Genomic DNA, 25,862 nt, shown 5'->3' with positions numbered 1-25,862 from the left:
GTGGCGCCCCATGCCGTCCCACTTGCACTGCGCTGCACGCTCTGCGCCGCGCGCGCCAGCGGCCACCGTGCCAGCCAAACATGGCTGCACTGCACTGGCGCAGCCTGCAGCCTGCAGGGTGCAGGGGCAGAGCAGTGCAGGCTCGTGGAGTTTACCTGCACTGTCAATGTGACGGCCCTCCTCCTCCGCTCCTCGTCTGCGTCTGGTGGTGAATGGCCGAGCCGAGTCCGGTGGTATGGTACGCCTCGGGGTGATTAATCTAGCCGGCGCGGGATTTGAAATGGAACCCGGCCCGTAAACCCACGCAGCGGGGAGTAAATGCGGCTGGAGGAAGGGGTTAACCTGCACAACTTAATTACGGTTCGGGCCAGAGCCTGGGTTAAACAAGCGCGCGCGGGCCTGTCACCGCCGCGGAATCGGGCGTGGGTTGCAACCGAGGCTGTCGGGTCGGGGGATCCTATAAGACAGACGACGGGTGGACAGCGGTAACCAATCCCGCGCCTTGTCCACTCCACTCTCCCAAAAACCTCCCCAAACCCCCAGAAACTCCCATCCCATCACGCACCTCCATCCTTCCTCCGCCGGCACGTCGCCACCACCGCCGCCGTCGACTCCCACCCACCTCACAAGGTCTCCTCCTCGGCTTTCTCCACGCCACACCACCGCTGCGGCTGCCACCTCCCTCCCTCCGTCTCCGGCCTTGTTCTTCGCGCTTTTTATTTCGTCGGTGGCTCGGTGCTCCTGCTCCAGCACCTTCTTCTGTTCCTTCCTAGGACCAGTAGGAGTAGCACTCCCGAGAGCGAAGAAGAAGCTCCCTCCTCTCGCCGAGGAGCCAGCAGCAAGGTCACACACTCACGGAGCTCGAAAACCGTTAGAGATAGGACTACTCGTATCCACGGCGGGGGCCGCGGCAGCTGCTGCTGCGTCGGTCTAGTAGTACGAACGGCAGTGGAGAGGACGGGGCGCGGCTTTACTGCTAGTACCTCTGCTTTCAGCTACTACTCGTAGCTGCTGCTCCTGCTCGTCCTGCTGCATTTCCGCTGCTCTTTTTAAAGAGCCCGTCTTTACTGCGGCCACTCCCTTCCCCTTCCTTCCTCGCCCCGGTCTGCCTTCCTTCCTGCTCGCATCGCCTTCGCCTCCCTCCCTCCCCGACCCTTTGCTCTTTATTCCCCTGCCGATCCGCAGAGCAGGAGGGAATCCACCCGGCCGTCCGTTCCGATCGCCCCTGCAGCTTCTTTTCCTGCTGGGGTCAGGGTTGCTGCAGCTTGCGCGGGGGGCTGGTTTTGGTTGGGGTTTCTTGTGTCATCTCTCCTTCCTTGTAGCTAGCTTGGGTTTAACTCCCGGCGTGCCATGTCGCGCGCGCGCACGGTGCGGATCTTCTGGGACGATCCTGACCTGACGGACTCCTCCGGCGAGGAGGACGGCTGCGGGGCCCGGCGGGTCGGCAGGATGGTGCGGGAGCTGCCGCCCATGGCGGCACCAGCAGCAGCAGCAGCAGCAGCACCGGCGGCTGCTGCCGTGCCGGATCAGTGTAACGCCGGGGACGGCGACCGCGGGAGGAGGGTCGGCGTCGGCGTCGCTGGCCCCGTTGGCGTGTGCAGCGGGGCGCGGAGACGGCTGGGCAAGGGTGGTGGCCCGGGCGGCGCGGCGAGCACCAAGTTCCGCGGCGTCCGGAGGCGGCCGTGGGGCAAGTTCGCGGCGGAGATCCGTGACCCGTGGCGCGGCGTGCGCGTGTGGCTCGGCACCTTCGACACCGCGGAGGAGGCCGCGCGCGTCTACGACACCGCCGCCATCCAGCTCCGCGGGCCCAACGCCACCACCAACTTCTCCTCCGCCGGCTCCGGGGCGGCCGGCCAGCTGCAGGACCCGGCGACCCCCGGCGGGTACGAGTCCGGCGCGGAGTCCTCGCCGGCGGTGTCGTCGCCGACGTCCGTGCTCCGCAAGGTCCCCTCCGTGTCCTCCCTCGCCGAGGACTCCTCCAAGGACTTCGACTCCGACGTCGCGGCGGCCCCGTGCGAGCCGGCCGTAACCGAGTGCCGCAGCCTGGCCGTCCTCGAGGAGGAGGAGCTTGGCGAGTTCGTGCCGTTCGAGGACGCGCCGGTCTACGCCACCAGCGGCTTCTGGGACTTCGAGCCCGACGCCGGGTTCCTCTACGCCGAGCCGTCGTCGCCGGAGCTGTCGTGGAACGCCGCGGCCGCTGCGGGCGCCGAGCCCGCCTCGTCTGATGACGCGCCCAGCTGGGCCGCGCCGGCGTCGCCGATGCAGGAGAACAACGACTACTTCCAGGACCTGCGCGACCTCTTCCCGCTCAACCCGCTTCCCGCGATTTTCTGAACAGGCTGGCGGAGTGTGGCGGACGGGGAACGCCGGAACCGGAACGGAGACCCCTCGTTGATTCGTCTACCGGATCGTTTTTTTTGGACGTCGAGAAGTGTGTGGTGTGTCCTGTGTCGTGCCTGCGTTGCGTGCACTGTGTACTTGTACGCCTCTTCCTTGCCGTACGTGTTTTTATTTTTCGAGTCGATGAGAAATGTAACATGCTGCCGATGAGTACGTAGAGTTTTGAGGTGCTGGAGTCTATGAGTTAGTGTATTTCTACGTGAATGTTTTTTGTTAGTACCGTCCAAATTGTGATGCCTACATAGATGCTGGTGTAGTACTTGTACTGTCCCACCTGGTATACCACCAGTCTCGTATGCTCTACACTATCGTACATGCACGACGGCCTTGATTTGGCAACGAGCATGCGCGCATTCCCAGTTCCCATTGCTAATTTTGCTATGCGGCGTGGTCCAGACGGCAGACGCGGCCGTGCTTGTGCTTGAAATGGGGAGGCCATGATGCGGCTGTGCGGAAAGTCTGCTGGTTTTGGTGGCGGTGGCCGGCTGGGTCCCCGCCGTGCCCGCGCGCCATGAGTGGGTCGATCGTCCGCCCGATCCTACGGGGCCCGGCCACGGCGTACACGCGCGCGGGACCTTGCGTCGTCGACCGGTCGGGTACAGTGACCGCACCGACCGCCGGCGCTGGCGGCGCTCCCGCGACGGAGCCGGGGGAGGTTCTGTCCGTTGGTCCATTCGACATGGCCAAGGCTTTCCCTCATAATAAGGCGCCGGTGCGTTCGTGTCCGTCCGAACGTGTTTGTACACCGGGCGCTGCGGCGCCACGTTTCCTCCCGCGGTTGGGAGTCAGGACATGGCTTGGTGCCCGTAGTAGCCCCCGTACGTACGCGCGCGCGTGATTCCTGTGACTCCGGCAGTGGAATAAGCTAGCAAAACGTAGTACGTGCCGCGCGGTGCGCGCGAGGGGCCGAGACACGTCCGAGTGAATGCGCGCGGGCGCCGAGCGGGGCGAGGCGGCAGCGGCGGCGGTGGTCCTGGCTGCTGCTGGCTCCTCCTGATGAGGCGGTCGTCCTCGAAGGCAGGCCCACGACCACGTAGCGACCCGGAACGGGAACACGTACGCACGCCGGGTGACCAGTGACCACACGCGGAAGACAACGTAGTAAAAGATAACGGGAGGGCCGGCGCCGCATGGGTACGAGACCAAGGTACGTGGCGCGGCGGGAGGACAGGCCGGCGCGCGCGGCATGCCGGATTGCATTAAGGTTCCACCGGCGGATAATGGGGGTCACTTTGCGGCCCAGATAGTCGCTGTACGCCATGGGTGGGCCGGCTCGTGCTCCTCCAACGGCGAATTTTTTTTTATTTTTAGCCCATTTTTAAAACAAATTTCAATTTTGACACGTTTTTGAAAAAAATTTCAAATCTAGACCGTTTGGCCCCGCCACCATGCATGGCGGGGCAAAATCACTGGACCCCGCCATGCATGGTGGCGGGGTACACCCTGCCACGTGGCATTTGCATGGCACTCGTGGCTAAAGTGGGCTGACGTGGACCCCGCCGTGGATCTTGGCGGGGTAGGGGTACCCCGCCGTGGATCATGGCGGGGTATGCCCGCGCCCTACTTAGCCGGCCGAACGGCCATCTTTCTCTCATTTCTCTCCCTCACTCAGCCCGAGGGTCTCTCTTTCTCTCCCTCTCTCACACCCGAGCTCCGCTCTTCTCCGGTGCCCCTCCGCGTCGTTCTCCACGGTTGTTTTTCCGGCCACCCCTCGTTTGGAGAAGGTAAATTTCTTACAACCTTTACGTTTTCATAGTTTAAATAACTTCAATTGTTTATTTTTAATATGTTTAGTAAGTCTCTTGTTACGTTACTTTGTTTAGTTATGTGATTTGTGTTGAATTATTTTCGCGTATTTAGATGGAGGACTCGTATCGTGAGTCGATTTGGCGAAAAAAGGGTCGTCCTAGAGAGTTGTACCCCGATGTGTCTTGCAAGGATGCCCCCGTGCCTCCCGAGGAACCTATTCCTAACTGTGATTGTGGACATCCGGCACACGTGAGCCAGTCGAGACATCCGGATACTGCGGCACGTTGCTTCTATACTTGTTATAGTTATAGCGTAAGTCACTGTGCCCTTTATTTTTCTTATTGGTTTTTTATGTTTTTATTCCCAATGAGACAATTGAAACTCTTTTGTAGCCCTACTTCCGGTGCTTTTTCTTCCAATGGATCGACGGGCCGGACAAGTTTGACCCAAGAATTCTGCTTTTCTACCCCGGCGTTGATCATTGCAAACGTGAGTTGTTTACTCGCTGGGTTCCGCCCCCCCTAACCCTCCTCCTATGACGGAGGAAGAGAAGGCCGTCGCCTCTGCACTTCGGCTCGAGGATCCTCCGAAATGTCATTGCGGAGAACAAGCCGTGATAAATCCACGGAATGAACTAGAGTTTGTTTGTCCTCTGCGGCGTGAAGTAAGTTTTGATTCAATCTTAAAATTTCAGTTGGTATATGTGTGTTCTAATGTGTTCTTTTTGTAGGATCGTGGTTTTCGAAAGTGCCGTTTCAAGGAGTGGATCTATGGTCCAAAGAGCCATTGGCCAGAGCCTGAGAAGCAGGAGGAGGTTCTAGAGTGGAAGAAGAAGCGGAGGTCTATTGCGCCTCCCGTGATGTGCAAATGTGGTGTTGAAGCTAGCTACGGCCTAGTTCCTTCAGGTCTTGGGATTGGCCACTTCTGTGGCCACATGATCGACTATGATGAGGTTTGCTAGGACTGTGCACATTTAGTACTACTATACTCATATATTTGTTTTTGTACGCTAACTTTGTATTCATATATTTCCCGTAACAGAGCACTCAGAAATGCAAATGGGAATCATCTGATGATGTGTTTAAGTTCAAAGATGAATATAAGGCAAGAGTAGCAGTTCGCAAGACGAGAGGTTATCCTGCAAACTACGTCACTGATTTTGTGAAGGACCATAAGAAGAAAATGCTTGCATTCGCCCAGGAGTTGCGTGTTCGTAACCCTGCGAGTATTGCATGGAAGAAGTGGTCCGAGGAGAGGGAAAAGGAGATAGAGGAGTACCGTGCAAGCAAGGCTGAAGAGCATGCAAGGAAGGCTGCGGAGGAGGCTGAGCGAGTTGAGATGCAATGCTTGAACGATACTATTGCCTCATTATGTGCTAGTGAGTCATTTAATTTTTGAAAGTGAAACTGTTTGTTTCTCTGAAATGAATATGTTATTAATTCTTTAAATTTTGTACTTACAGAGATTGGATGCACCGGAAACTGGCAAGCAGATGTGGGCCGTGCTAAGTACGCGGAGAATATGATATTAGGGCGGGACGGTGCAGTTGGTGGCACTGCTAGCCGTCCGATTGTGGTCGAAGAGGAGACCGAGGCGGAGGAAGACGACGACACCGGAAGGATAGGCGACCTCATTCGTCTTGCCGAGGAATTGGGGTACCCTCAGGAGGAGCATGACTATGAAATGGGAAGGATATGCGACCTACTTCGTCTTTCAGAGGAGGGTGAGGCGTCAGGGCCGATGCCTGTCGGTGCCACAGAGGAGGGTGAGGCTGCATACCACAACCAGAAGACATCGGTCTACGACTCATGGTGGCCAACAGACATGACCGAGGAAGAGGGACAGTTATACTCTCAGGCGGCAGAAGAGGCGGAGGCAGCTTACTACGAGAGACAGGCTAGTGAGGCCAAGGCAGCGGAGGCGAGCATGGGTAAGGAGGCTGTAGTGGACGATTGGGAGTCCGAGGACGAGTTGCTTACGCAGTGGTGCACGCAGTTTGATTGATGTGGTAATGTATGTGAGTGGCTTAGGGTTGAGACTTTTGTACTATGAAACTTGTCATGTAATAATTTGTACTCCGACGTATTTCAATTTGATCGCTCCTCGCCAAAGTCCACAGCTGTCAGAATGTTTAACTAACATAATAATTTAAAAAGATTTTCTAATATGTTTAACTAATATAACAATTAAAAGTTTTGTTTCTTGCGTGTTTAGGTGCTATTTTTTTGTGTAATATTTAAAAAGCAATAGAGGAAGTCACTTTGATTAGTGCCATGAAAGGTACATGGGGTTCTGGCCAATTTCTGGCTACCCCGCCAAGGCTGGGGGCGGGTTAGGGATACCCCGCCATGGACCATGGCGGGGTACCCCTAACCCGCCCCCAGCCATGGCGGGGTAGCCAGAAATTGGCCAGAACCGTTGCTGCAGTGTCTTTGTTCGGTTTTTGTTAACCGATTGTCCTGGTTCGCAGCTGGTTTGGCAAGACTGAGATTTTTACGTAAATACCAAAGATACTTTAGAACGAACAACTTAAATAATTCTCACTAATGCTTAAAAAAGGTACATCAAATATCTAGAAATATGTCAGTTACCAACGTGCTGGAAATAACAATATGTCACAGGTACTACATGACAAGTCCCAACTGCTAAACATGTATAATCTAATCATCGCCAGGGGTGTAGCGGTTTCGCGGCTTCCGTCGCCTCCTAGGATTGGTAGGCACCACGTTGCTTGTCCACCCCACGTCCGTGCGGTCTCGCCGCTGCCTCTCGCGCTGCCGCCTATGGATACGCTCCATCTCCTGTGTGGACGAAGTACCCTGCAAACAAGCACCCTAATGAGCAATTTTAATTTTTGAATCATGCAAATATAGAAAAGTAAAAGCACAGCATAGGCACCTGGTGCTCGACGTGTGTGTACTCCTCCTGTGTGTACTCCACCCCCTGTGTGTACTCCTCCGGTGTGTACTCCACCCCCTGTGTACCAATAGGAGCACCGCCTAGCTGTGAGGTACCCATCTCCTCGTGACCGGTGAACTCCCACTGTAACTCGTCGTCGTCGTCGTCGCCACTAGTCGTGGAGTACTGAAGGGCCTCGTCGTCATCGTCCACGTCCGCTGGACCCTTCCCTGTGTACTGCGGAGTACGTACAGAGGAGGAAGCGGCCCTAGCCGAAGTGGCTCTAGTGGACATCGAGGCCGTCTGGCTCCTAGACAACATGGGGTGCAACGGAGGCGCATATGTCGTGTCTGCACAGCTCAGCTTAGCCGCTAACTTCTTGCAGCCCTTTTTGATTTTCTGCAGGTTAAAATGACAACATGCATTATTCAGTTGTAATTGCTTTGTAATAATGAATTTTTTTATCGAAAGTACCTTCACAAAGCTGCGAAGAGGGTTGCTCTTGTCGTCTCTACTCCGGAACAGTTGCCTACTAGCTTCCTCGGAGTAGTTAGACAACTGTTGTGACTACAACATCACACACAACATTAACTCGATCATTTGGACAACTGTTGTGCCATAAACATCAAATAATACATGAAAGTCCAAGGTACTTACCACATATCTATTTAAGGGGGCCCTAAGAACCTGTTTGTCAACCCTTTGCGCCTCGTCGAACGCATCGGCGATGTCATCCTCACCACCCTCATCTGCAGGGGTGTTGGTGTACGGAACCATGATATGAGTCCTCGTACTCCGGTGCAGCCACTGTAGGTACTCCATCCATCTGGCCGGGTCGTGCGGTGGTAGTGAGTTGACGAGGGGAACCTGCCTGTGATACCAAGTCTGCAAATGTGCATCGTGCCTGACCGCCCAATCCTTTTGCGTGGACCGGAACCTACGATCAATCCTGCAAAAATATATTGCATTAGCAACGAGCCAGTTTATGGAAACAAACAAAGTGCCATCATACCTATGCAGCTCAGCGTTTGTGGAATACAGCGGTGGAATCCCCTGCAGCCTCCCGAACTGTCTGTAAACCCTGCAAGGGTAGTGCATCTCGACCACGTGGAAGAAGATGAGTGGGCCATCGTAAAGCCAATCGCTATCCTCCTCCTCGCAGCGTGGACTAAGGTACCCCTCTAGCTCCCACCGAGACCACGGTGACCATGTGACCTGCAAAATTTGTAAACTTATTTTTAGTATTTCAAAATAAAACGCATTAATAGTGCATTTAGTACTAACAGTGAATTGAACTTACGTAGTTGTGTGTCAACACGTCTAGCTCGTCAGTGTACTGCCTGTACCTCCTGTCTGCTTCGCCCCTGACTACCTTAGCATCTGTCCAGAGGAAAAGGGCGGTGGGTCCAACATCTTCATGCACCCATACCTGCAATTAACACAAACATAATGTCACAAATGCCTTAAGTGTTATGAACAAATCGAAATAGCAAATGCACTTACAGGCAAACCCGGAGGTTTAGTGGGCCTTCCAACTGGAAAACGCTCCCAAATCCAAACCTGAAGTAGATATGAGCAGCCACCTAGGTTTCCATTCGAAGACTGGCGACGACAGGCCTGGCAAAGCTGACGGTATGTCCATGCAAGCACCGCGGTACCCCAACTGTAGCCGGCAATGTTGTCCAGTGGCTGCATAAGGATCCTCAGGAAAATCCAGCTGATGCTGTCTCCTGAGGAATCAGGGAACAAGAAACCCCCCAAGAAGTGCCACAACCACACCTTTGCATACATCTCCACCTCATGATCTGGAGCATCAGGCGGTGGTCCTGCACCAAAGTTCTGCGTAATCCAAGACGTCGAGACTCCTGAGGTCTTCCTGCAATTACCAGTAAACCAATATTGTATAAATATAGATGTATCTAAAACGGTTGTATTAGTAATTTCAATGGGACTCAAATATGAACTTACTTGGTGCCTTTAACTTCAGCATCTGATGACCGCCTGCCACAAAACTCCTGTACCAAGTCTAGCCAAGTAGACTCATCGACGACCCCAGTCACCGGATGACCAGACAAACTCAAACACAATATCATCTTCACATCCAGCAATGTGATAGTCATTTCTCCACAAGGTGTGTGGAAGGTGTGTGTCTCTGGTCTCCACCTGCATCGTTATAATGTTGTGTATATCAATTATTTGAGGTCACATATTTAACAAACAAATTAAAGTAATGTAAAATGCTATGTTACCTGTCAACAAAAGCAGTAAGAACTGCAGGGTCTAGAGTGGGAAGTCCACTGTTGTAGACCCGGACGATCTCAAGAAAGCCTGCACGACGAATGTACGGCGCGTATCGCTCGTTCCAGCTGTGTACGTGGTGCGTGCGACCACGAAGCACACACAACGGCCTCTGCTGCTCCGACAAGGCCTTGGCCCGGTGGTCCTTGTCGTAGTCTGCCTCAATGAGGCTAAAGCGGGGATGAGGTGCCCACGCCGCCATCGTAGCCCGCCTGTTTCAAAAATGAAATAAACAACATTAGTACAATTATTAACATTAGTAATAAGACAAAGCAAGTACATTTGAAGACAAATAACATAAATGCATGATTACTAAGAATTTTGATAAGCACAAAGATTAATAAACAACCTCTTGTCTACCCCTCCTATGAAATCTAGCGTTATGACCAGGTTTCTTGCAAATGCTGCATAGGTTCTGCGCACGTTCTTCGTTGAAGTCACCGCCACCATACATGTCATCGCCATAACCTTTCATATTGTCCATATCGCCTTTCAGTCGCTTCTTCTTCCTCCTTCCCTTCCCTACCTTTCTTAGATCCGGATAAGGCACGTAGTCCTCACCATAATATGGAGGCCACTGCGACTCGTCAAGGTACGGCTCGAAACTCTTCTCCCAAACATTTAGGGTGTTGGCACGGAGATACAAGGGTGACATGTATGGTTCAACTGTATGGTCAAAACCTCTAAGCCGACAAGACGTAATCATGTGTGAGCAAGGGGCATGCATGATCTGAGGTACGTTGCAACTGCATTCTACTTTTTCGAGATCCACACGGTACGTTCGCCCACCAAATCGTTCGCCGCCAAGGTTTGTGCCCCCTCTAGCTCGTACGCTAAAAACAAGTCTTTCTCGTCCATAGGGCTCACCAACCTGTTGCTTGGACAACTCCTCAGCCTCCTGCAAATATTCGTGTGCAGCCTTCCCCCATCTTCCAAGCTCCTCTTCATTCCTCAGGGCTAGGCCATACCGCGTAACAAAATATTCATTGCACTTCTTAAAAGAGAACTCAACAATACCGGACACTGGTAGAGATCGAACGCCTTTGAACACATGATTGAAAGACTCAGAGGAGTTTGTTGTCATTATGCCACACCGAAACCCACCCTCATCATATGCTAATGCCCACTTCGCTTTATTTTCCATCTGTTGATCTAACCATTCCTTGCCCGCTCGGTTCATCATCTTCTGTAGTTCCGCCATTGTCTCCTTAAACTGGTGTTCCGTACGTTTATTACAAAGTTCCTTTAACTTGTCTGCCACCTCCTTCTTCCGTTGACGGCGCCAGAAATTAGCGGCAAAATGCCTCATGCACCAACGATGCACTAGGGGTGGGTGCCCATCAATGTGTTCACCGGCAGCATTAAGAATTCCAATGTGACAGTCCGATATCAAACAAATGGTGCGAGAAGGACCAAGGACGTGAAGACGGAGCAGACGCATGAACCATGACCACGAATCATTGTTCTCCCCCTCTGCCAAAGCAAAAGCCAGTGGCACAATTTGATTCTCAGGGTCTACAGCAGCAGCCATCATCAATGTACCTCTGTATTTGCCGGTGAGGAATGTGCCGTCAACTAGAACAACTGGCCGGCAATACTGAAATGCACGCTTACACTGATCAAAATACCAGAACACACGGTACAGAATATGCCTCAACGGGTTCTGAAGATAAAACCCTCCTGTGTATATGAACCATCTCATGCCAGGGTTGAAGTGTTGCATTGCACACAAAATGCGTGGAACCCTGTTATAGGCTTCCTCCCAACTACCCCACCGAATTGCCAGGGCAATTTGCTTTGCCCGCCATGCCTTTCCATATGTTACCTCATACCCAACAAAAGTGGCTATGGTCTCCTGCAAGAAAGACACCGATACGTCGTTGTCCGCATCTACAAGACCCAATATACGGCGAGCAAGGTACCGAGCCGTCAACTGGGGATGGTACCGTTTGCCCTTGTTAGTCTGGCATCTGTGCGGCTGCTCCACTGAAGTTACCTTCCACTTCCCATCACTCGACCGTTTCCGTGCATTCAACTTCCACGTGCACGGGAACCCTGCCTTGCATACTATTTGAAATTTTACCTCCTTGTCGGAATGCCGAACCGTGTACGGCCTATGATGATACACAGCATAGTCCTGAAGGAACAACTTCATCTCAGACATCGTATTGAAAAGCATTCCCTTCCTGAGTATTAAATTTTCATGGTTGTACAATGATTCCTTACAAATCTGCAAACCCGTGTCACAAACCGCCATATGCGACATGCTGACATCCATATAATTTGGAACACCGGTAAAGGGCAAGCCAGCCTCCCTCAGCTGTCTAAGCTCTGCCGATGTATAAGAGGGTGGTGCAACGTAAGGTTCCGCCACTCGAACCCGACCCCATCCTTCGTATTCCTCTCCATCAACTGGATACCCTGTGGCTAAATTGCCGTGAGTGTGCGTTGCATGAAGTACCTCAAGCGGAACTCCTGAGGGCATGCCACGAACCGGTGCACACATGCCAGGTGAACCTACTTCCTCATTTTCTGATTCCTCAGAATCAGAGCAAACATCATCACCAATCATTTCATCCTCTGCCGCCTCATTCTCCTCTTGTTCAAACTCGTGTACATCAAAATCATTTCTTATTTGACCAACTGGAGGAGATTGAACCCGCTCCTGCGTCCAATTACCATCCAAGTCCATACTCTCCATAGTTTGTTGGACCTGCACACCACAATCACCACCGTCGTCGAAGGACGGCTCCTCATTCTCAACAGTCTCCAACACCAACTCAGCCATGCCTACATTCGAACCTTGGATGACCCTATTGTATCGGGACCACTCAGCTTGGTTGCACAACTCCATCATCACATAGTGTGCCCTATTCTTTCCAACATCAAACCTACCCTTTAGTGTGAAAGCATCGCCAAACTTCAAACTCAAACGCTCACATAGATCACTAAAACTAGGGGGACCATCAAACCATTCCAAATCCTCAGACATATCCTCAAACTGGCAATCCTCTCTCCTAACACTTCCTCCGTAAAAAACTCTTACACCGTAATCCATCTACAAAACGATTTGACATCTGATCATCAACTAACCAACATGGTAGTACGAAATACTAAATAACTAACTAAATTCTTAACTAATTCTGACATAACCAACTAACTTACTAACTAAGTACTACGTAACTAAGTAACTAACTTACTAACTAAATTATTAACTCTACTAATATTAACTAACTAACTAACTAATTACTAACATAACTAACTAAGTAACTTACTAACTAATTTATCACCTCTACTTATATAAACTAATTCAAAATAGTGTAATTTGGATAATTTAACTAAAAAAATTTAACTAAGTAGCATTTTAACTAAAATTTAAATAACTAGCAATTTAACTAAAATTAAACTAACTAACTAAATAACTAATAATAATCGTTAAATAAATAACTAGCAATTTAACTAAACAAAATTAAAAAAATACCTTCAAACGCCCGAGGAAGGAGGTCTCCGAGCCGGCGAGGGAGGGGGCAGCGCCTCCAAGGCCGCGGGCGGCGCCCCAACCACCGGCGGCGCGCGCCGCGGCGTGCGGCGGGCGGGCGCGGGGCGTGGCGGGCCGCAGGGGCGGGGCGCGGGGCGCGGCGGGTCGCGGGGCGAGGTGCGGCGGCGGTGCGGGCGCGGGTCGCGGCGGCCGGGCGTGGGGAGGGGCTGCGGGAGACTCAATTGAAATCCGAGAGGGGGGGGCGTTTTGTCAGGTCGCACCCCGCCATGATCCGTGGCGGGGTTCCCTACCCCGCCATGATCCGTGGCGGGTTCCACGTCGGCACACAGGACCATGCAGTGGCCACGTGGCAGGGGCAACCCCGCCACCATGCATGGCGGGGTGCAGTGATTTTGCCCCGCCATGCATGGTGGCGGGGCCAAACGGCCTAGTTTTGAAAAATTTTTCGAAACCGTGTCAAAATTGAAAATTGTTTCATTTTTGGGCTAAAAATAAAAAAAAATTCCCAACGGCGGGCTCCCGGCCAGACTTGTAGTCGGAAGTGTTCGGTGAACGTGGGCTCCACGGTGGTGCATGGCCGCAGAGGCGCGTGATTCTTGTGATAACCTGTTGCGTCGCCAGCGCCATGGTGGCAGTGCACCGTGCTCCTGCACGCGTCGACGGTGGGCTGTGAGCCGTGGACGGGTAGAGACATTGCCGCTGTAATGTGTAGGAGAGCACGGGACCAAGATGGTGAGGAGGTGCTGAGAGAGGAGTGTCTCGACAGCGCAATTCATTTTGTGATGTTGATGTGGGAGTTTCTGAACATTCGATAGCAAGAATGAAGACGACTAGACAGACAGGTAAGTACATGAGAGGTCGCCAGGGGATCTTGTCGAACACCTTATTAGGTCCATTCATAGTTCCATGTAGTTTGATTAATTTGGATGTTTGTCATTTATATATAATCATGTATTTGAATTCAAATTTGTGCACTTGAATTTATGAATTTGAATATTTATAGAAACAGAAAGTAGGGACTTTGATTTAGGGCTACTATTAGAATTGAAGGGCTCAAAAGCACGGGAAGCACTAAAGTTAGAGAGTAGAGGCCCTTATTTGGCTGGAGTTACTCTAGTAAGATTAACAGAGTAGATGCCCTGATTTAAATGGCTATGGCTAGAGTTGCTCTTATATACTACAAGGTAAAGAGTGTTTACAACATATACAATCCATGTACAAATATTTAGTAATCAGATTGCAAGGCCTCCAAGGAAATGTTTAGGAAGTTGAAGTTACCCCTTAAAATTAAGATCTTTGCTTGGTTCTTACTCAAAGGTGTCATTTTTAGAAAAAAAAAATCCAAATTGAAGATGTAAATAAGGTCATGATTTTTTTTCAACAAAAAAAATACCCAACATGTGATTTTGTATTGTCATGTTGCAAGATTTGTGTGGAAGATTGTTCAAGTTGCATTTGGTTGACATTCTCTAGAAGTTTTATCAAATGTTTTTAGGCAATGGAATCACCAACTACGTACAAAATTGTGTCAAAAAATCTGGGTGTAAGCAATTTGCAATCTGCTAGTCTATTTGGTTGGTTTAAAATGATTGGTTTTTTTTTAAAAAAATATAATATTCCTAATTTTTATGTAATCTTGAGAGCAACATACTAGATATGCTACTTGCCAATTCTTCTTAAAGAGCACAACAAACCCATAATGAGCGGGCATGTCGTTCGTTGGAGACAAGACAATGAAGATCTTCGCCAAGAGTACATGGCCGTTTTCTAATAAGTTTAATACTCACTGCCTTCGTCAGATTAAAGACTCACAAAAACGAAGTAAAGTTTGGAGACAAGAAGGCTATATGTAGAGACTAGATAAAATTTCCTTTTAAAGAAAAACGAAACAGAGAGATGAGACATGAATTCCTACTTAATACGTGATGGGCCGGGCTGTCCCTCGAGGTCTAGAAAGAGAATGCAACGAGGTATAGCCCAATTGTAGAATTTGCTGAACGGGCATAATTGGTAAATTGACAGGCTGAGATTCTTGGGTATAAACCTAGGCCTTGTTTAGTTCACTCAAGATCTAAAAACTTTCCAAGATTCTCCGTCACATCGAATCTTGCGGCACATGTATGAAGCACTAAATATAGACGAAAATAAAAACTAATTACATAGTTTATCTGTAAATCGCGAGATGAATCTTTTAAGCCTAGTTACTTCATGATTGGACAATGTTTGTCAAATAATTCACCGTTCGGGTTGTTTGGCAGTGTCTACTCTACTCCCTATACTGGGGCTCCAAAAAAAACCACTAGTACTACGGTAAAAGAATATCCATCGTCATCGGCGGCATGGCTAAATGTAGTAATTTGGATATTCTTTTACCATATATATATAGCCACAATGACTTGTGATTTGGACAGTTGGTCTGCGACTGTGAGGAAACCTTATGGTGCCCATCGCCAATGGGCAAGCGGTGTCGAATATCCTGGGCGAAACGACACCATTGCCCCCTAGTTGACTACGCGCGTCCCCGCTATGGACAAACGATCCTCAGCTCAGCTGCAGCTGCAGCCTCCAGCCCACCAGGTAAATCGCTCGAGGGACAAAACTACGTACTGGTCCGTTTCCGTGTATATCCACTGCCCGACACATCACACACAGCCGCGTCGATCCCTCGAGACGACGAGCACCTAGTGATCAAGCCAAGCGGAATATGCTGACAACCAGCACGTCGTCCTTGGCCTCGTTGCAGACGCCCCCCTCTCGTTCATCGACCTTGTGAATTGTGATGGGCTCCCGGTTCGTCCGCCGGCTATAAGAGAGCCCCAGCGAGCAAGCAGCCAATTAAGCACCAATACGCACGGATCAACTTTGCACGCACAGGCACACACACACCTGCCGTCGTCGGTCGGCGAGAGAGATGGCGGCGGAGGGCGGGTCGAACCTGGCGGTGCTGGACGCGCTGGACTCGGCGCGCACCCAGATGTACCACATGAAGGCCATCGTCATCGCCGGCATGGGCTTCTTCACCGACGCCTACGACCTCTTCTGCATCACCACCGTCTCCAAGCTGCTCGGCCGCATCTACTACCCGAATGACAACCTGTACCTAGACAAGCCCAAGCCTGGCACCCTACCCGTGTCCACCAACAACCTGGTCACCGGCGTCGCGCTCGTCGGCACGCTCATGGGCCAGCTCGTCTTCGGCTACTTCGGCGACAAGCTGGGGCGGAAGCGCGTGTACGGCATCACGCTCGTGCTCATGGCCGCCTGCGCCATCGGCTCGGGCCTCTCGTTCGGCAGCACGCGGCACGCCGTCATCGGCACGCTCTGCTTCTTCCGCTTCTGGCTCGGCTTCGGCATCGGCGGGGACTACCCGCTGTCCGCGACCATCATGTCCGAGTACTCCAACAAGAAGACGCGGGGCGCCTTCATCGCCGCCGTGTTCGCGATGCAGGGCGTCGGCATCATCTTCGCGGGGCTCGTGTCCATGGTCATCTCGGGGATCCTCCTGCGCTACAACCCGGCGCCGTCGTGGACAGAGGACCACGACAGCTCGTTGGGTGACCAGTTGCCGGCGGCGGACTACATGTGGCGCATCGTGCTCATGCTCGGCGCGTTCCCGGCGCTGGCCACCTTCTACTGGCGGATGAAGATGCCCGAGACGGCGAGGTACACGGCGCTCATCGAGGGCAACGCCAAGCAGGCGGCCAACGACATGCAGAAGGTGATGGACGTGGAGATCCAGTCGGAGCAGGACAAGCTCGCCAGGTACAAGGCGGCCAACGACTACCCGCTGCTGTCGAGGGAGTTCGCACAGCGCCACGGCCTGCACCTCATCGGCACGGCCACCACGTGGTTCCTTCTGGACATAGCCTTCTACAGCCAGAACCTCACCCAGAAGGACATCTTCCCGGCGATCAAGCTGACGAGCCCCGCCGGTGACATAAACCCACTCAAGGAGGTGTTCGAGATTTCAAAGGCCATGTTCCTCGTCGCACTCCTCGGCACCTTCCCCGGCTACTGGGTCACCGTCGCCCTCATCGACAAAATGGGCAGGTAACTTAAGTAACTAAGGTCGCCACGCCGCCGGCTACACATCAATGTCAATGGAACGACTTGATGCAAATTAAAAATGCACGCAGGTACCTGATCCAGCTCATCGGTTTCTTCATGATGTCCGTGTTCATGCTATTGATGGGCATCATGTACGATGATCTCAAGAACAAATACACCACGCTCTTCGCCCTCTTCTACGCGCTCACCTTCTTCTTCGCCAACTTCGGGCCCAACAGCACCACCTTCGTGCTGCCGGCCGAGCTGTTCCCGACACGCGTGCGCTCCACCTGCCACGCCATCAGCGCCGCGTCAGGCAAGGCCGGCGCCATCGTCGCGGCCTTCGGGGTGCAGAGCCTCACGCTCAAGGGCGACATCGCGTCCATCAAGAAGGCGCTCATCATCCTCGCCGTCACCAACATGCTCGGCTTCTTCTTCACCTTCCTCGTCCCGGAGACCATGGGGCGGTCGCTCGAGGAGATCTCCGGGGAGGACGGCAACGCCGGAAACGGTCCCGGTGTTCCCGCCGGCGCGGCCATGGGCGCTGCGGACGTGAGCAAGGATGACAAGATACCTGTTTCCAGTACTGAGTGGCAGAGCTCCATGCAAGCGTGATCGATGCCTCCAGTAAGCACACACCAAAATTACAGTAGTACGTACCGTACGTAATACTATTGTTGCCGGTTTGAACAGTGTGGAAATTAAGGGACACGAATAAGGGCAACTACTTATATGTTGCCAGCTTCTAGTTCTAGCCTAGCTTGAGAGTGTTCCATAAAGTTTGAGTATTTATGAGAGTGTTTCATACAATTGTAAGGAGGTGTTCTCTGTAATAATACTTAAATTATAATTTATGTCATTATTGACATGCCACAATTTTGTATCTTTTGTTCTATGTATTTGTTTTTAAAAAAACAAAGATCATATGGTTGTATCATCATTTTGTTTTAATTTGTCCCCACCCTTCTGTCTCTCTCCTTCATTGACGGATGCAAAGCTGATATATAGGGAAGCTCTCTACCTCTTCTCCTTCCTCCATCTCCTCTCCTTTTCTTCTCTCCTCCTCCTTTTCTTCCAATAGAGTCCCCACCCACACCTTTGATTTGCCTCTGCCCCATCTGCACCCCAGTCTAGTTTTATAGGTTCATGGCTATGTGGCATGTGCCTTATTGGGTTTGTCCAGCCAAACCACCTCGTGTTTCGTCCGATCACACAATCTCTCGTTACCATCCTATTATTCATGTTTTTCTTTAACCTCCGACTACCTTCTCCTATTCTTCTTCCTTACAATGTTGGCCCATTGTTGTCGGGATCAGCCACTAGTCCAGTACCCTTGTCATGGCGGGATAGGGTTTTGTCAAAGCGCCATGACACTACCCACTAGCCCAATGCTTCAAGATTAATTGGTCACATCCTACCAAGAACAACCTCCTCATAGTTGCGTCCTATCATTCTTATTGTTGCCTCCATCATGATCTTACTCATTGGCTATCCACCACTACCTTGTTTGATAATGTTAGCACTACCTTGCCTCACTGTTCTTGTCCTATCACTATTGTGGATTTGGGCAGCTGTAGGCGTCCTTCTTCTCAAAGAACTATTTCTCTTAGGGAACATCACTACATAACACCTTATACATGCTGACTCGTAACCATTATCCATGCTATCAGAACAAGCATTACTATAGATAGGCATATATAGTTGTTTCGGTCATGGCACGAATAGCAGAGTATATGTGCCAGGTGTTATGATATGGTAGGAAAATTAGTGCATCACTGTTGGTAGATGCAAATATATAGGTATCCCCATTGGTGCTAGTTATGATTCTGTAGGAATATTAGTTTTTTGGGACATGAAATTGTATTGATTTATCATGTGCATTGCTAGCCTTGAAATGCTTGGAAGTAAGTTCTCCAAGTTATAGCTAAATCTTGTGATAGTTATTAACTTTAAAACTTTACCAAAAGCATCCTAGAAAAGGTGCTAATTGGTAACTTTGAAACTATATCAAACCACCCTAAAAAGAACAATTTCAAGCAATACACGGGTGGGGAGGACAATAGAAGATGCTATAATTGTAGTGACTACAATTCGTGTAAAAAATTGTAGTGACTACAATCATCTCTTTTATGATTGCTCTCATCCCAAATAGTGGAAGAAAAAGAAGAAACGAGAATAATAAGAGCAAGGATGACTCCTCAAGCTTTAAAACATGGAATAAACCTTGATCGCCACATTCCAACCCATGATCTCTAGTACTATGCATTTAGGTCATGATGAGTACTACATCTACTCCCTCCATCCTAAATATAAGGATCTAAGGTTGTCCTAAGTCAAGCTACCATAGACTAAGTCTATAGAGAAGATCATTAACATCTATGACAAAGAGATAAATGATAAAACTTATTTCATAATGTATATGATGGTGCTAATTTGATGTTGTAAATAATATATTTTCTTCTATATTAACTTGGTCAAACTTATGACAGTTCCATATAGAACAACTCAAAACCACTTATAAGTAGAGAGATAGAGATAGAAATAGAGATAGTTCGAGATATATATAGAGATAGACTACAAATTATTTTATAAAAAAAATCTACCTAAGCAGACCAATCATCTTCACAGTACACAAGACTGATTAACAACCATCTAGCCATGGTTTTCTCGCAAATTATAGGGCCTGGTTGGATATCCTAATTAAAGATTATGAGAATGTGAATCCAAACATTGAGTCTATAAACTTTGGAGGATCATGGATAAGAAAAAAAAGATGTATGTTTGGATCCCTAGATTATAACAAGATATTATAAGTAGGCGAAGATGTTTCTTCCCATTATCTCCAAATAGTATGGTGGAGGTGGATAACTATATTCTTATAATCTTGTGGTTGTTTTATAAGAATCTTCCCTATAATCCACCTGTTTGGATTTTATTATCATTCTTCATCTCATTCTCATATTTTCTTTAGGTGAACCAAACAAACCCTATGTAGTTTGGTTAACTAAATACCCATAACCACGGATAATAATAAATTTGTAGAGAATTATGTTGTTGGCAATTTCATAAAACTCTCAATATGCTAAGTTTTACCAGAAAGTTATAGGACACACTCAAGTAAAGTACTAAAGAGCACAAAAATTATAGGCCACTCATCAAAAACTACAGGTAAAAGTTGAGAATGTTATAATATCATGCTTATTCTGATTTATATTTACAAATTTAAATGCTCCAAAAAGGGATATATTGGACAATGTTTTCAGCATCATGTAACCAGGGAAATTTCAAAAGTTTTATGTGATATATGCATTATTACCCCGATGATTTGTTTGAATTTTCTACTCTTGAAGATATGCCGGTGGAGATCGGATCAGATAATTGAATTACTGAAAGCACCACTAGTATTGCACACCATTGCTGTATCATGCAGATGAACGAGAAAAATCAGTCCCCCCCTAATGAGTCATTTGCAATAATTTCGGCTCCTTCAGACCTCTCCCCGACTGAAAGACAGGGCGAAAATGTCCTAGAAGTAGCAAGGATAAGATGTGTGCATAGTTTTTTTTTTTCTTTTCTGGTTGTGGTGCAAACTGGATCGATCGATTAATCAAACACCGTTAATGACACCCTCAATTAGCGCCAAATTACAAAGCGGATGATTTTTTTTAAAAGAGCTTGTAGGCGGAGGAGGCGTCCAATGGGTGGATGAGGTAGGTGAGGACAAGCGCCACCAGCATCAGGACGTAGGCGATTCCCTGGTCTACACTTGTTCCTGCCAAAAAAAACGTCAACAAGAGACCAAATCATCATGAAGAAAAACAAATCATGAACTGTCAGGCTGTGTTCTTCGACGCAAACAACGTAGCTGCATAGTGCATCCCTTCCACAACAAATTGCCTGCATCGGCTATTCCTCCCCCCAAAAAGAAAAGAAAAGAAAAGAAAAGAAAAGAAAACACGCAACAAGAGTAGGGAAAAAAAAACACCAACAACGATGAAAAAGGGGATCAGAGAGTTGACCGTCACTGGTAGCGGGTGCTGGGGCGGGGGCCTGGGCGTTAGCCGCGGCGGCGAGCACGGCGACGACGACAGCCATCATCACAAGGACAACCGCCGTGGATCTGGAGATCGGCGCCATTTCCTTGGGGTTGCTCGATCTCCTCCTCGCGGGAACGTGGGGGGCCGTGACACCGATCAAAACGACGGGCTCCTCCCGGTGGGTGCCCCCTCCCTCTCGCTCGATCTGAGGGGGATCAGGACGAGAAGGAGAGCGCGCGCGCGGTGGCGTTTGGCGTTTGGCTCCGGCGATGCAGGAGGGAGAGCACCGGAAGGATTTATACACAGCCTTGTTATTTCGTGGTGGAAACTGAAAACCAAACGGAACGCAAGCATGCAGGGATCATCAACAAGGGCCGGACGAACGGCCTCGCTCGTTCCTCGCACTGGCACTCGCACGCTCGGATTCAGAGCGGTTAAGGTCAGATGGACCTGCGAGCCTTTTCCATTCGGGCTTGGGCGTTTAGTTCCGAAAAGTGAAAAGTTTTCGGTACTGTAGCATTTTCGTTTGTTTGTGATAAATATTATACAATTATGGACTAACTAGGATCAAAAGATTCGTCTTGTGATTTACAGCTAAACTATGTAATTAGTTTTTGTTTTCGTCTATATTTAATGTTTCATGCATGTTCCACAAGATTCGATGTGACGGGAAATCTTGAAAACTTTTTGGTTTTTAGGTGAAACAAGGCCTTCGCCCATGTACTGAACCAGTGGCATTCCCGACGACACGTCCCCTGTGTCCCTGGCTACCAGCTTATGGCCGTTGTCATCGACAGTTCAAGTGTACCAACAACTTCCTTCGGTAGTGCCCAGAAGGTGTTTGATGGAATGCCCTGCAACCAGGAGGCGCCGGCAGCAAGTGTCCTTCATGCCATTGTGAGCAACATGTGTTGGTACCCTGTGTCCATGGAAGTGATGCGTCAGCTGTTTAACCCTTTATGGCGCGAAGAAGGTGCAATTGTTCTTGGCAACAAATCGAGCAGAAGGTCTGATCTCGTTCCAATCTTACAATGATGCTGTGCAAGCTTGCGAAGCTCTCCATGGCTGCTGCATCTGGGATGGTTGTTGTATGATGAACATCACTCATGTGCCGCCACCTACAGTTTCAATAGCACCTTCCTCACCCAATGTTGTCAGCACGCTAGCTGTTGAGCAACCTGAAAACATGATGCGATACGCCATCACTACGGCCAGTCCAACAAAAGAGAAAGAACTGGTAACTTCCCCACCCACAAGTATGCCTCCACCACCGGCATTGACTCGCCCACTGGCAGCAGCATGGTGAGGCCGGCCAAGAACACATCCCCGGCATCTCTTGCTGCTTGGGATGTTCCCACCTCGAGAGATTTGCAGGCACCACATTCTCCAAGTGCAGGGGATGACCTCGCGTTACCATGACCACATCGGCAACATCCGCGCTGGCTTCTACACTATTGTTTGCCAAGGATGTGGCAACGGGCATCTCGTCGATCTCAGCTGACTCACCAAGGCTGCATCAAGCGCTAAAGATGATGGTACCAACGACTTACTCACCATGTGCTTGACAGCAGTCCATCCTCAGTCGACTAGTGTTTCTCTTTTTGAGATGGCTACCAATGTTCCTGAGGCCCATATGGTACTTGGGAGACCACCTGACAAAAAATCAGAGATATTATGGACACCTCTTATGAAGTCCCTGTGGTATTTTATGTCTGTCATTCAGTGGATGTTGTGCAGCTCAGGCAATGATGGTCACCCCCTTTGAAGGATAGTAACTCTTTGCTCAGTTACATCGATCAGTTATGCTTTAGATTATGGCAGCCCTTTAGTTGTGCCCATTCAGATGTGCAGTTGAGAAAACACATTGTCTGTAACCTGTCTGTAACATTGTCAGTTATGCAGATGTGCCCATGCTTAGTTTCATATGGTCTATAACCTGACGAGCTGCAACAGAAAACACATTGTCATTTTTGGGCTTCAGATTTTTCTTTGTTTCTGGACACCAAAGGGGAGGAATCTCATATATGGTGGAATTATTGCTAGACTCACATTAAGTGTTATGCCTACGAGGAAGTCGCAGTATGTTGCTAACAAGGCTTACAAGGGAAACTCACGAGTAAGAGCTCTGATAGGACAGCAGCAGGCCATTTGCAACCTGACAATTACAAAAATTACAGTTTGGAAGGGAAAAAAATAGTCAGTACAATGATTTAGAAGATGCTGCACAAGTGTGGAGTTACACAAATCACAAAAAGAGTGAATGCGATCCTTCAGTTTTATGGCCATCCCCATCAGTTTGAAAGGCCAGTATTAAAAGATCCAGGAGTGAATGCGATCTTTCAGCATCTTCTATCTTTATGGCCATCACCAACTGGAGCTGCTCGGTTTGGCATGGCCATTCTGATTTCACTAGCCTTATTAGTTTGGCGTGCCTGGAGTGCTGGGCTGAGACTTGACGACTGTACTTTGCTTTCTCCATACATGACCAGAACCAATGGCCACAAGCTACATGCAATTATATCAGGCAGCAGTTCCAACAAAAACATCTCTGTTAATGTTCTACTGAAGCTGATACTTTGCCACTTTGGCTACTTCAGTTTTATCCTCAGGCAGTGGAAGATCCACGAGGATTGTGGTCGACAAGTTACAGGATATTCAAGTGTGTTTAACAATTTCATCTACAGTAATTGTGCCTCAGAAAAGGTTAACAGCTTGAGGACAAGCTATTAGTTAAGGAGAGGGGAATGTCATGACCTGGGCGGCTGAGCCTACAACAAGGAAAAAGTCTACTTTTCCCCCCTCAATTTTTATGAAAGTCCCCTTTTCCTCTATCAACTCCAAAACCAGGCAAACCACCTCCCTTAACTTTTGAAACCGTGCATTTTACCTCTCTGGAGCGGTTTCAAAGACGGTTTTGCTACAGTGAGTTGATTATAGGCCTGCAAGTATTTTCCATTTGGGCTTGGCCCATGTACTGAACCATATGGGTGTGTTTGGTTTGTTGCCCCAGTTAGCCTGTATAGCCCAAACTAGCCAGGCCAGCTCAAACATAGCCTCAGGTAGCCTATATAGGGTGTTTGGTTGTTAGGCTGACCCTGGCCTGTTTTCAAGATTGAATTGTTTGGTTTGATGTAATTCTCCTTGGCTAGCCCAGTGTAGCTCACTTATGGGTGTTTGGTTGCTACTGATCTAGTAGGGTGGCTTCACCAAAAGATTGAAGAGGTAGCCTTACCCCTGCCCTTTCTTCGCTGTGTTATAAAGGACGGCAGACCCCTCCCACTCGTCCGTACCCTTTCGCTCACCTCCCGACGCCTCCCACTCGCCCCTTCGTCTCCTCTCGCTCAGATCCGCCGAGCCCTCCGTCCTCCGCCGTCGTCTTCAACCGCGCTCGACGATGAGCGACTGCCAGCCCGCCGCGGACGCCGAGATCCGCCGTGGCCTACTCCGGTGCGAGGGGGGGTCTGGTTGCGAGTGCGTCTCGCATTCTGCGACCGAACGCCGCGCCTCGGCAACTCCATCCGGCAGCGATTCCGTACGCAGCCACTCCGAGCCCGTCGGTGTCTCGTCCGACAACGGCGACTCCGACCACGATGCTTCTTCGGAGGTAGGCCTCTTCAACATCGCTCCCAATCCCTCTATCTGCTAGGGTTTTAGGTTTAGGAACCGAAGAAATTGTTCCCCTTTTCATGGGATTGAGCGATTGATTACAGTTGTACTTTAATCCGCTTCCGAATCCGGATGTATTGTGCAAAACCGTAACCTACGAACCCTCAATTTCATGATTTTGATTCTGGTTTTTTGGTCTGTGTTGGTTGTTCGAGCACGAATCGTAGGAGGAGAGCGACTCGTTCGTTCCGGATGCTTATCTGGAAAGGGATTGGTCCGGCCTCACTGATGTTCATCTTCCAAAATGCGGCTGTGGTCTGAATGCTATTGTGAAGAGAGCCTGGGGAGGCAAGAACACAGGCAGGCGCTTCTTCGGTTGCCCAGTGCAGGTGACTGTACAACAGATCCATATTTTCTTTTATGTGTATTTAACCCTCAAAGATCTAATCAAAGCATGTTATTTGTAGGACAACATTGAGTGTTGCCAGTTTGTTGAGTGGATCGATGCCCCCTGGCCACAGCGCCTGCAGCAATCCCTCAAGGAGCTTTGGAAAGAACTCAAGACCACCAGGCGCTGTGAGGCAAGGGCAAATGAGGAGTTGATCGAGGCGATCCGCCTCAACTACGCCGTGAACAATGCCAAGGTCGAGCTGGAGCAGGAGGTCAACCGCACCAAGCGCATGGCCGAGATGATCTGTTCGCGCTATAAGAGGAAGGCTATCAGCATTGCAGTCGAAGCTGGAAAGCTCAAGTATCTGGTGTACTGTTTGCTGGCAGTGATTGTCGTCTTGGCGCTGGCCCTGTTTAGGAAGAACTGATGTTCAGGTAGCTGGGATTTGCAGGACATTTTGCTGATGTAGGATCGTAGCAATGTTGGTCCACTTACGACTCAGCTGTTAGTAACCACAACAGCTTGTAGTCTAGGTCTTTTGGTTTAGGTTAAGTTAGCTTCAGGCATAGCAGACGGTGCAGTGATGATAGTATATCCTACTGGTGTTGGGACTTTGTACACCAGTCTCTGGAACTTTGGTGAAAACATTTCAGTGCTACTGAGAAATGGTGTTTGTTCTACCGTTGTTCAAATCTCTGAAATGGTGTTTGTTCTACGAAATGGTGTTTCTTCGATTAAACCGAATGGTGTTTGCACTCATAATCTAGTTTGAATTACACTGTCTTCATGACGAAATAGACTTGTAATGAAATAGGCTTCCAACATTACAGCTGATCATTAATCTACTTAAAGATGAAGAAATAGACTTGTATGATTACAATGGCTATCAGAAATCCCAGCAAACAGTCCTTCACATTGACTTGGAAGACCTTCTGCT

At 49.6% G+C, this 25,862-nt stretch overlaps 6 protein-coding genes across 6 annotated transcripts; 4 read left to right on the top strand and 2 right to left on the bottom strand.

Annotated features, from left to right (window-relative positions):
- On the top strand, window positions 237-2,644 carry LOC8058265 (ethylene-responsive transcription factor CRF1). Its single transcript, XM_002458209.2, has one exon. The coding sequence runs from the start codon at window positions 1,351-1,353 to the stop codon at window positions 2,332-2,334; it is 984 nt and encodes a 327-aa protein (XP_002458254.1). The 5' UTR covers window positions 237-1,350; the 3' UTR covers window positions 2,335-2,644.
- On the top strand, window positions 4,078-6,153 carry LOC110433734. The gene is made up of 6 exons (XM_021456284.1): window positions 4,078-4,124; window positions 4,261-4,461; window positions 4,542-4,813; window positions 4,880-5,101; window positions 5,191-5,527; window positions 5,612-6,153. Exons 3-6 carry the CDS (start codon window positions 4,685-4,687, stop codon window positions 6,151-6,153), a joined length of 1,230 nt encoding a protein of 409 aa, XP_021311959.1. The 5' UTR covers window positions 4,078-4,124; window positions 4,261-4,461; window positions 4,542-4,684.
- LOC8058048 (protein MAIN-LIKE 1) lies at window positions 6,674-9,547 on the bottom strand. The gene is made up of 9 exons (XM_021456283.1): window positions 9,297-9,547; window positions 9,016-9,210; window positions 8,551-8,923; window positions 8,348-8,476; window positions 8,060-8,262; window positions 7,705-7,996; window positions 7,522-7,614; window positions 7,048-7,446; window positions 6,674-6,968 (listed from the first exon to the last, which is right to left on the bottom strand). Exons 1-9 carry the CDS (start codon window positions 9,545-9,547, stop codon window positions 6,810-6,812), a joined length of 2,094 nt encoding a protein of 697 aa, XP_021311958.1. The 3' UTR covers window positions 6,674-6,809.
- LOC8058264 (inorganic phosphate transporter 1-11) lies at window positions 15,753-17,688 on the top strand. The gene is made up of 2 exons (XM_002458208.2): window positions 15,753-16,894; window positions 16,981-17,688. The coding sequence occupies exons 1-2, from the start codon at window positions 15,756-15,758 to the stop codon at window positions 17,504-17,506; spliced, it is 1,665 nt and encodes a 554-aa protein (XP_002458253.1). The 5' UTR covers window positions 15,753-15,755; the 3' UTR covers window positions 17,507-17,688.
- Window positions 20,255-21,355, bottom strand: LOC8057549 (arabinogalactan peptide 16). Its single transcript, XM_002456031.2, has 2 exons — window positions 20,911-21,355; window positions 20,255-20,663 (listed from the first exon to the last, which is right to left on the bottom strand). Exons 1-2 carry the CDS (start codon window positions 21,026-21,028, stop codon window positions 20,557-20,559), a joined length of 225 nt encoding a protein of 74 aa, XP_002456076.1. The 5' UTR covers window positions 21,029-21,355; the 3' UTR covers window positions 20,255-20,556.
- Window positions 24,323-25,352, top strand: LOC110433733. The gene is made up of 3 exons (XM_021456282.1): window positions 24,323-24,532; window positions 24,762-24,923; window positions 25,002-25,352. The coding sequence occupies exons 1-3, from the start codon at window positions 24,323-24,325 to the stop codon at window positions 25,350-25,352; spliced, it is 723 nt and encodes a 240-aa protein (XP_021311957.1).

This window comes from Sorghum bicolor, chromosome 3 (assembly GCF_000003195.3).
Source record: "Sorghum bicolor cultivar BTx623 chromosome 3, Sorghum_bicolor_NCBIv3, whole genome shotgun sequence".
NCBI lineage: Eukaryota > Viridiplantae > Streptophyta > Magnoliopsida > Poales > Poaceae > Sorghum > Sorghum bicolor.
Note: the sequence above shows the minus strand (reverse complement) of the source record. Positions and strands in the feature narration are given on the sequence as shown.

Excerpts from the sequence above, each read along its gene's own strand:
- LOC8058265 (XM_002458209.2), top strand. The coding sequence starts at position 1,351 with ATGTCGCGCGCGCGCACGGTGCGGATCTTCTGGGACGATCCTGACCTG.
- LOC110433733 (XM_021456282.1), top strand. The coding sequence starts at position 24,323 with ATGAGCGACTGCCAGCCCGCCGCGGACGCCGAGATCCGCCGTGGCCTA. Across the intron at positions 24,533-24,761 it reads ACCACGATGCTTCTTCGGAG|GAGGAGAGCGACTCGTTCGT; the intron begins GTAGGCCTCTTC and ends CACGAATCGTAG. Across the intron at positions 24,924-25,001 it reads TCTTCGGTTGCCCAGTGCAG|GACAACATTGAGTGTTGCCA; the intron begins GTGACTGTACAA and ends TGTTATTTGTAG.
- LOC8058264 (XM_002458208.2), top strand. The coding sequence starts at position 15,756 with ATGGCGGCGGAGGGCGGGTCGAACCTGGCGGTGCTGGACGCGCTGGAC. Across the intron at positions 16,895-16,980 it reads CTCATCGACAAAATGGGCAG|GTACCTGATCCAGCTCATCG; the intron begins GTAACTTAAGTA and ends AAATGCACGCAG.
- LOC8057549 (XM_002456031.2), bottom strand. The coding sequence starts at position 21,028 with ATGGCGCCGATCTCCAGATCCACGGCGGTTGTCCTTGTGATGATGGCT. Across the intron at positions 20,664-20,910 it reads AGCACCCGCTACCAGTGACG|GAACAAGTGTAGACCAGGGA; the intron begins GTCAACTCTCTG and ends TTTTTTTGGCAG.
- LOC110433734 (XM_021456284.1), top strand. The coding sequence starts at position 4,685 with ATGACGGAGGAAGAGAAGGCCGTCGCCTCTGCACTTCGGCTCGAGGAT. Across the intron at positions 4,814-4,879 it reads TTTGTCCTCTGCGGCGTGAA|GATCGTGGTTTTCGAAAGTG; the intron begins GTAAGTTTTGAT and ends TTCTTTTTGTAG. Across the intron at positions 5,102-5,190 it reads ACATGATCGACTATGATGAG|AGCACTCAGAAATGCAAATG; the intron begins GTTTGCTAGGAC and ends TTCCCGTAACAG.
- LOC8058048 (XM_021456283.1), bottom strand. The coding sequence starts at position 9,547 with ATGGCGGCGTGGGCACCTCATCCCCGCTTTAGCCTCATTGAGGCAGAC. Across the intron at positions 7,997-8,059 it reads ACAAACGCTGAGCTGCATAG|GATTGATCGTAGGTTCCGGT; the intron begins GTATGATGGCAC and ends ATATTTTTGCAG. Across the intron at positions 6,969-7,047 it reads ACACACACGTCGAGCACCAG|GGTACTTCGTCCACACAGGA; the intron begins GTGCCTATGCTG and ends GCTTGTTTGCAG.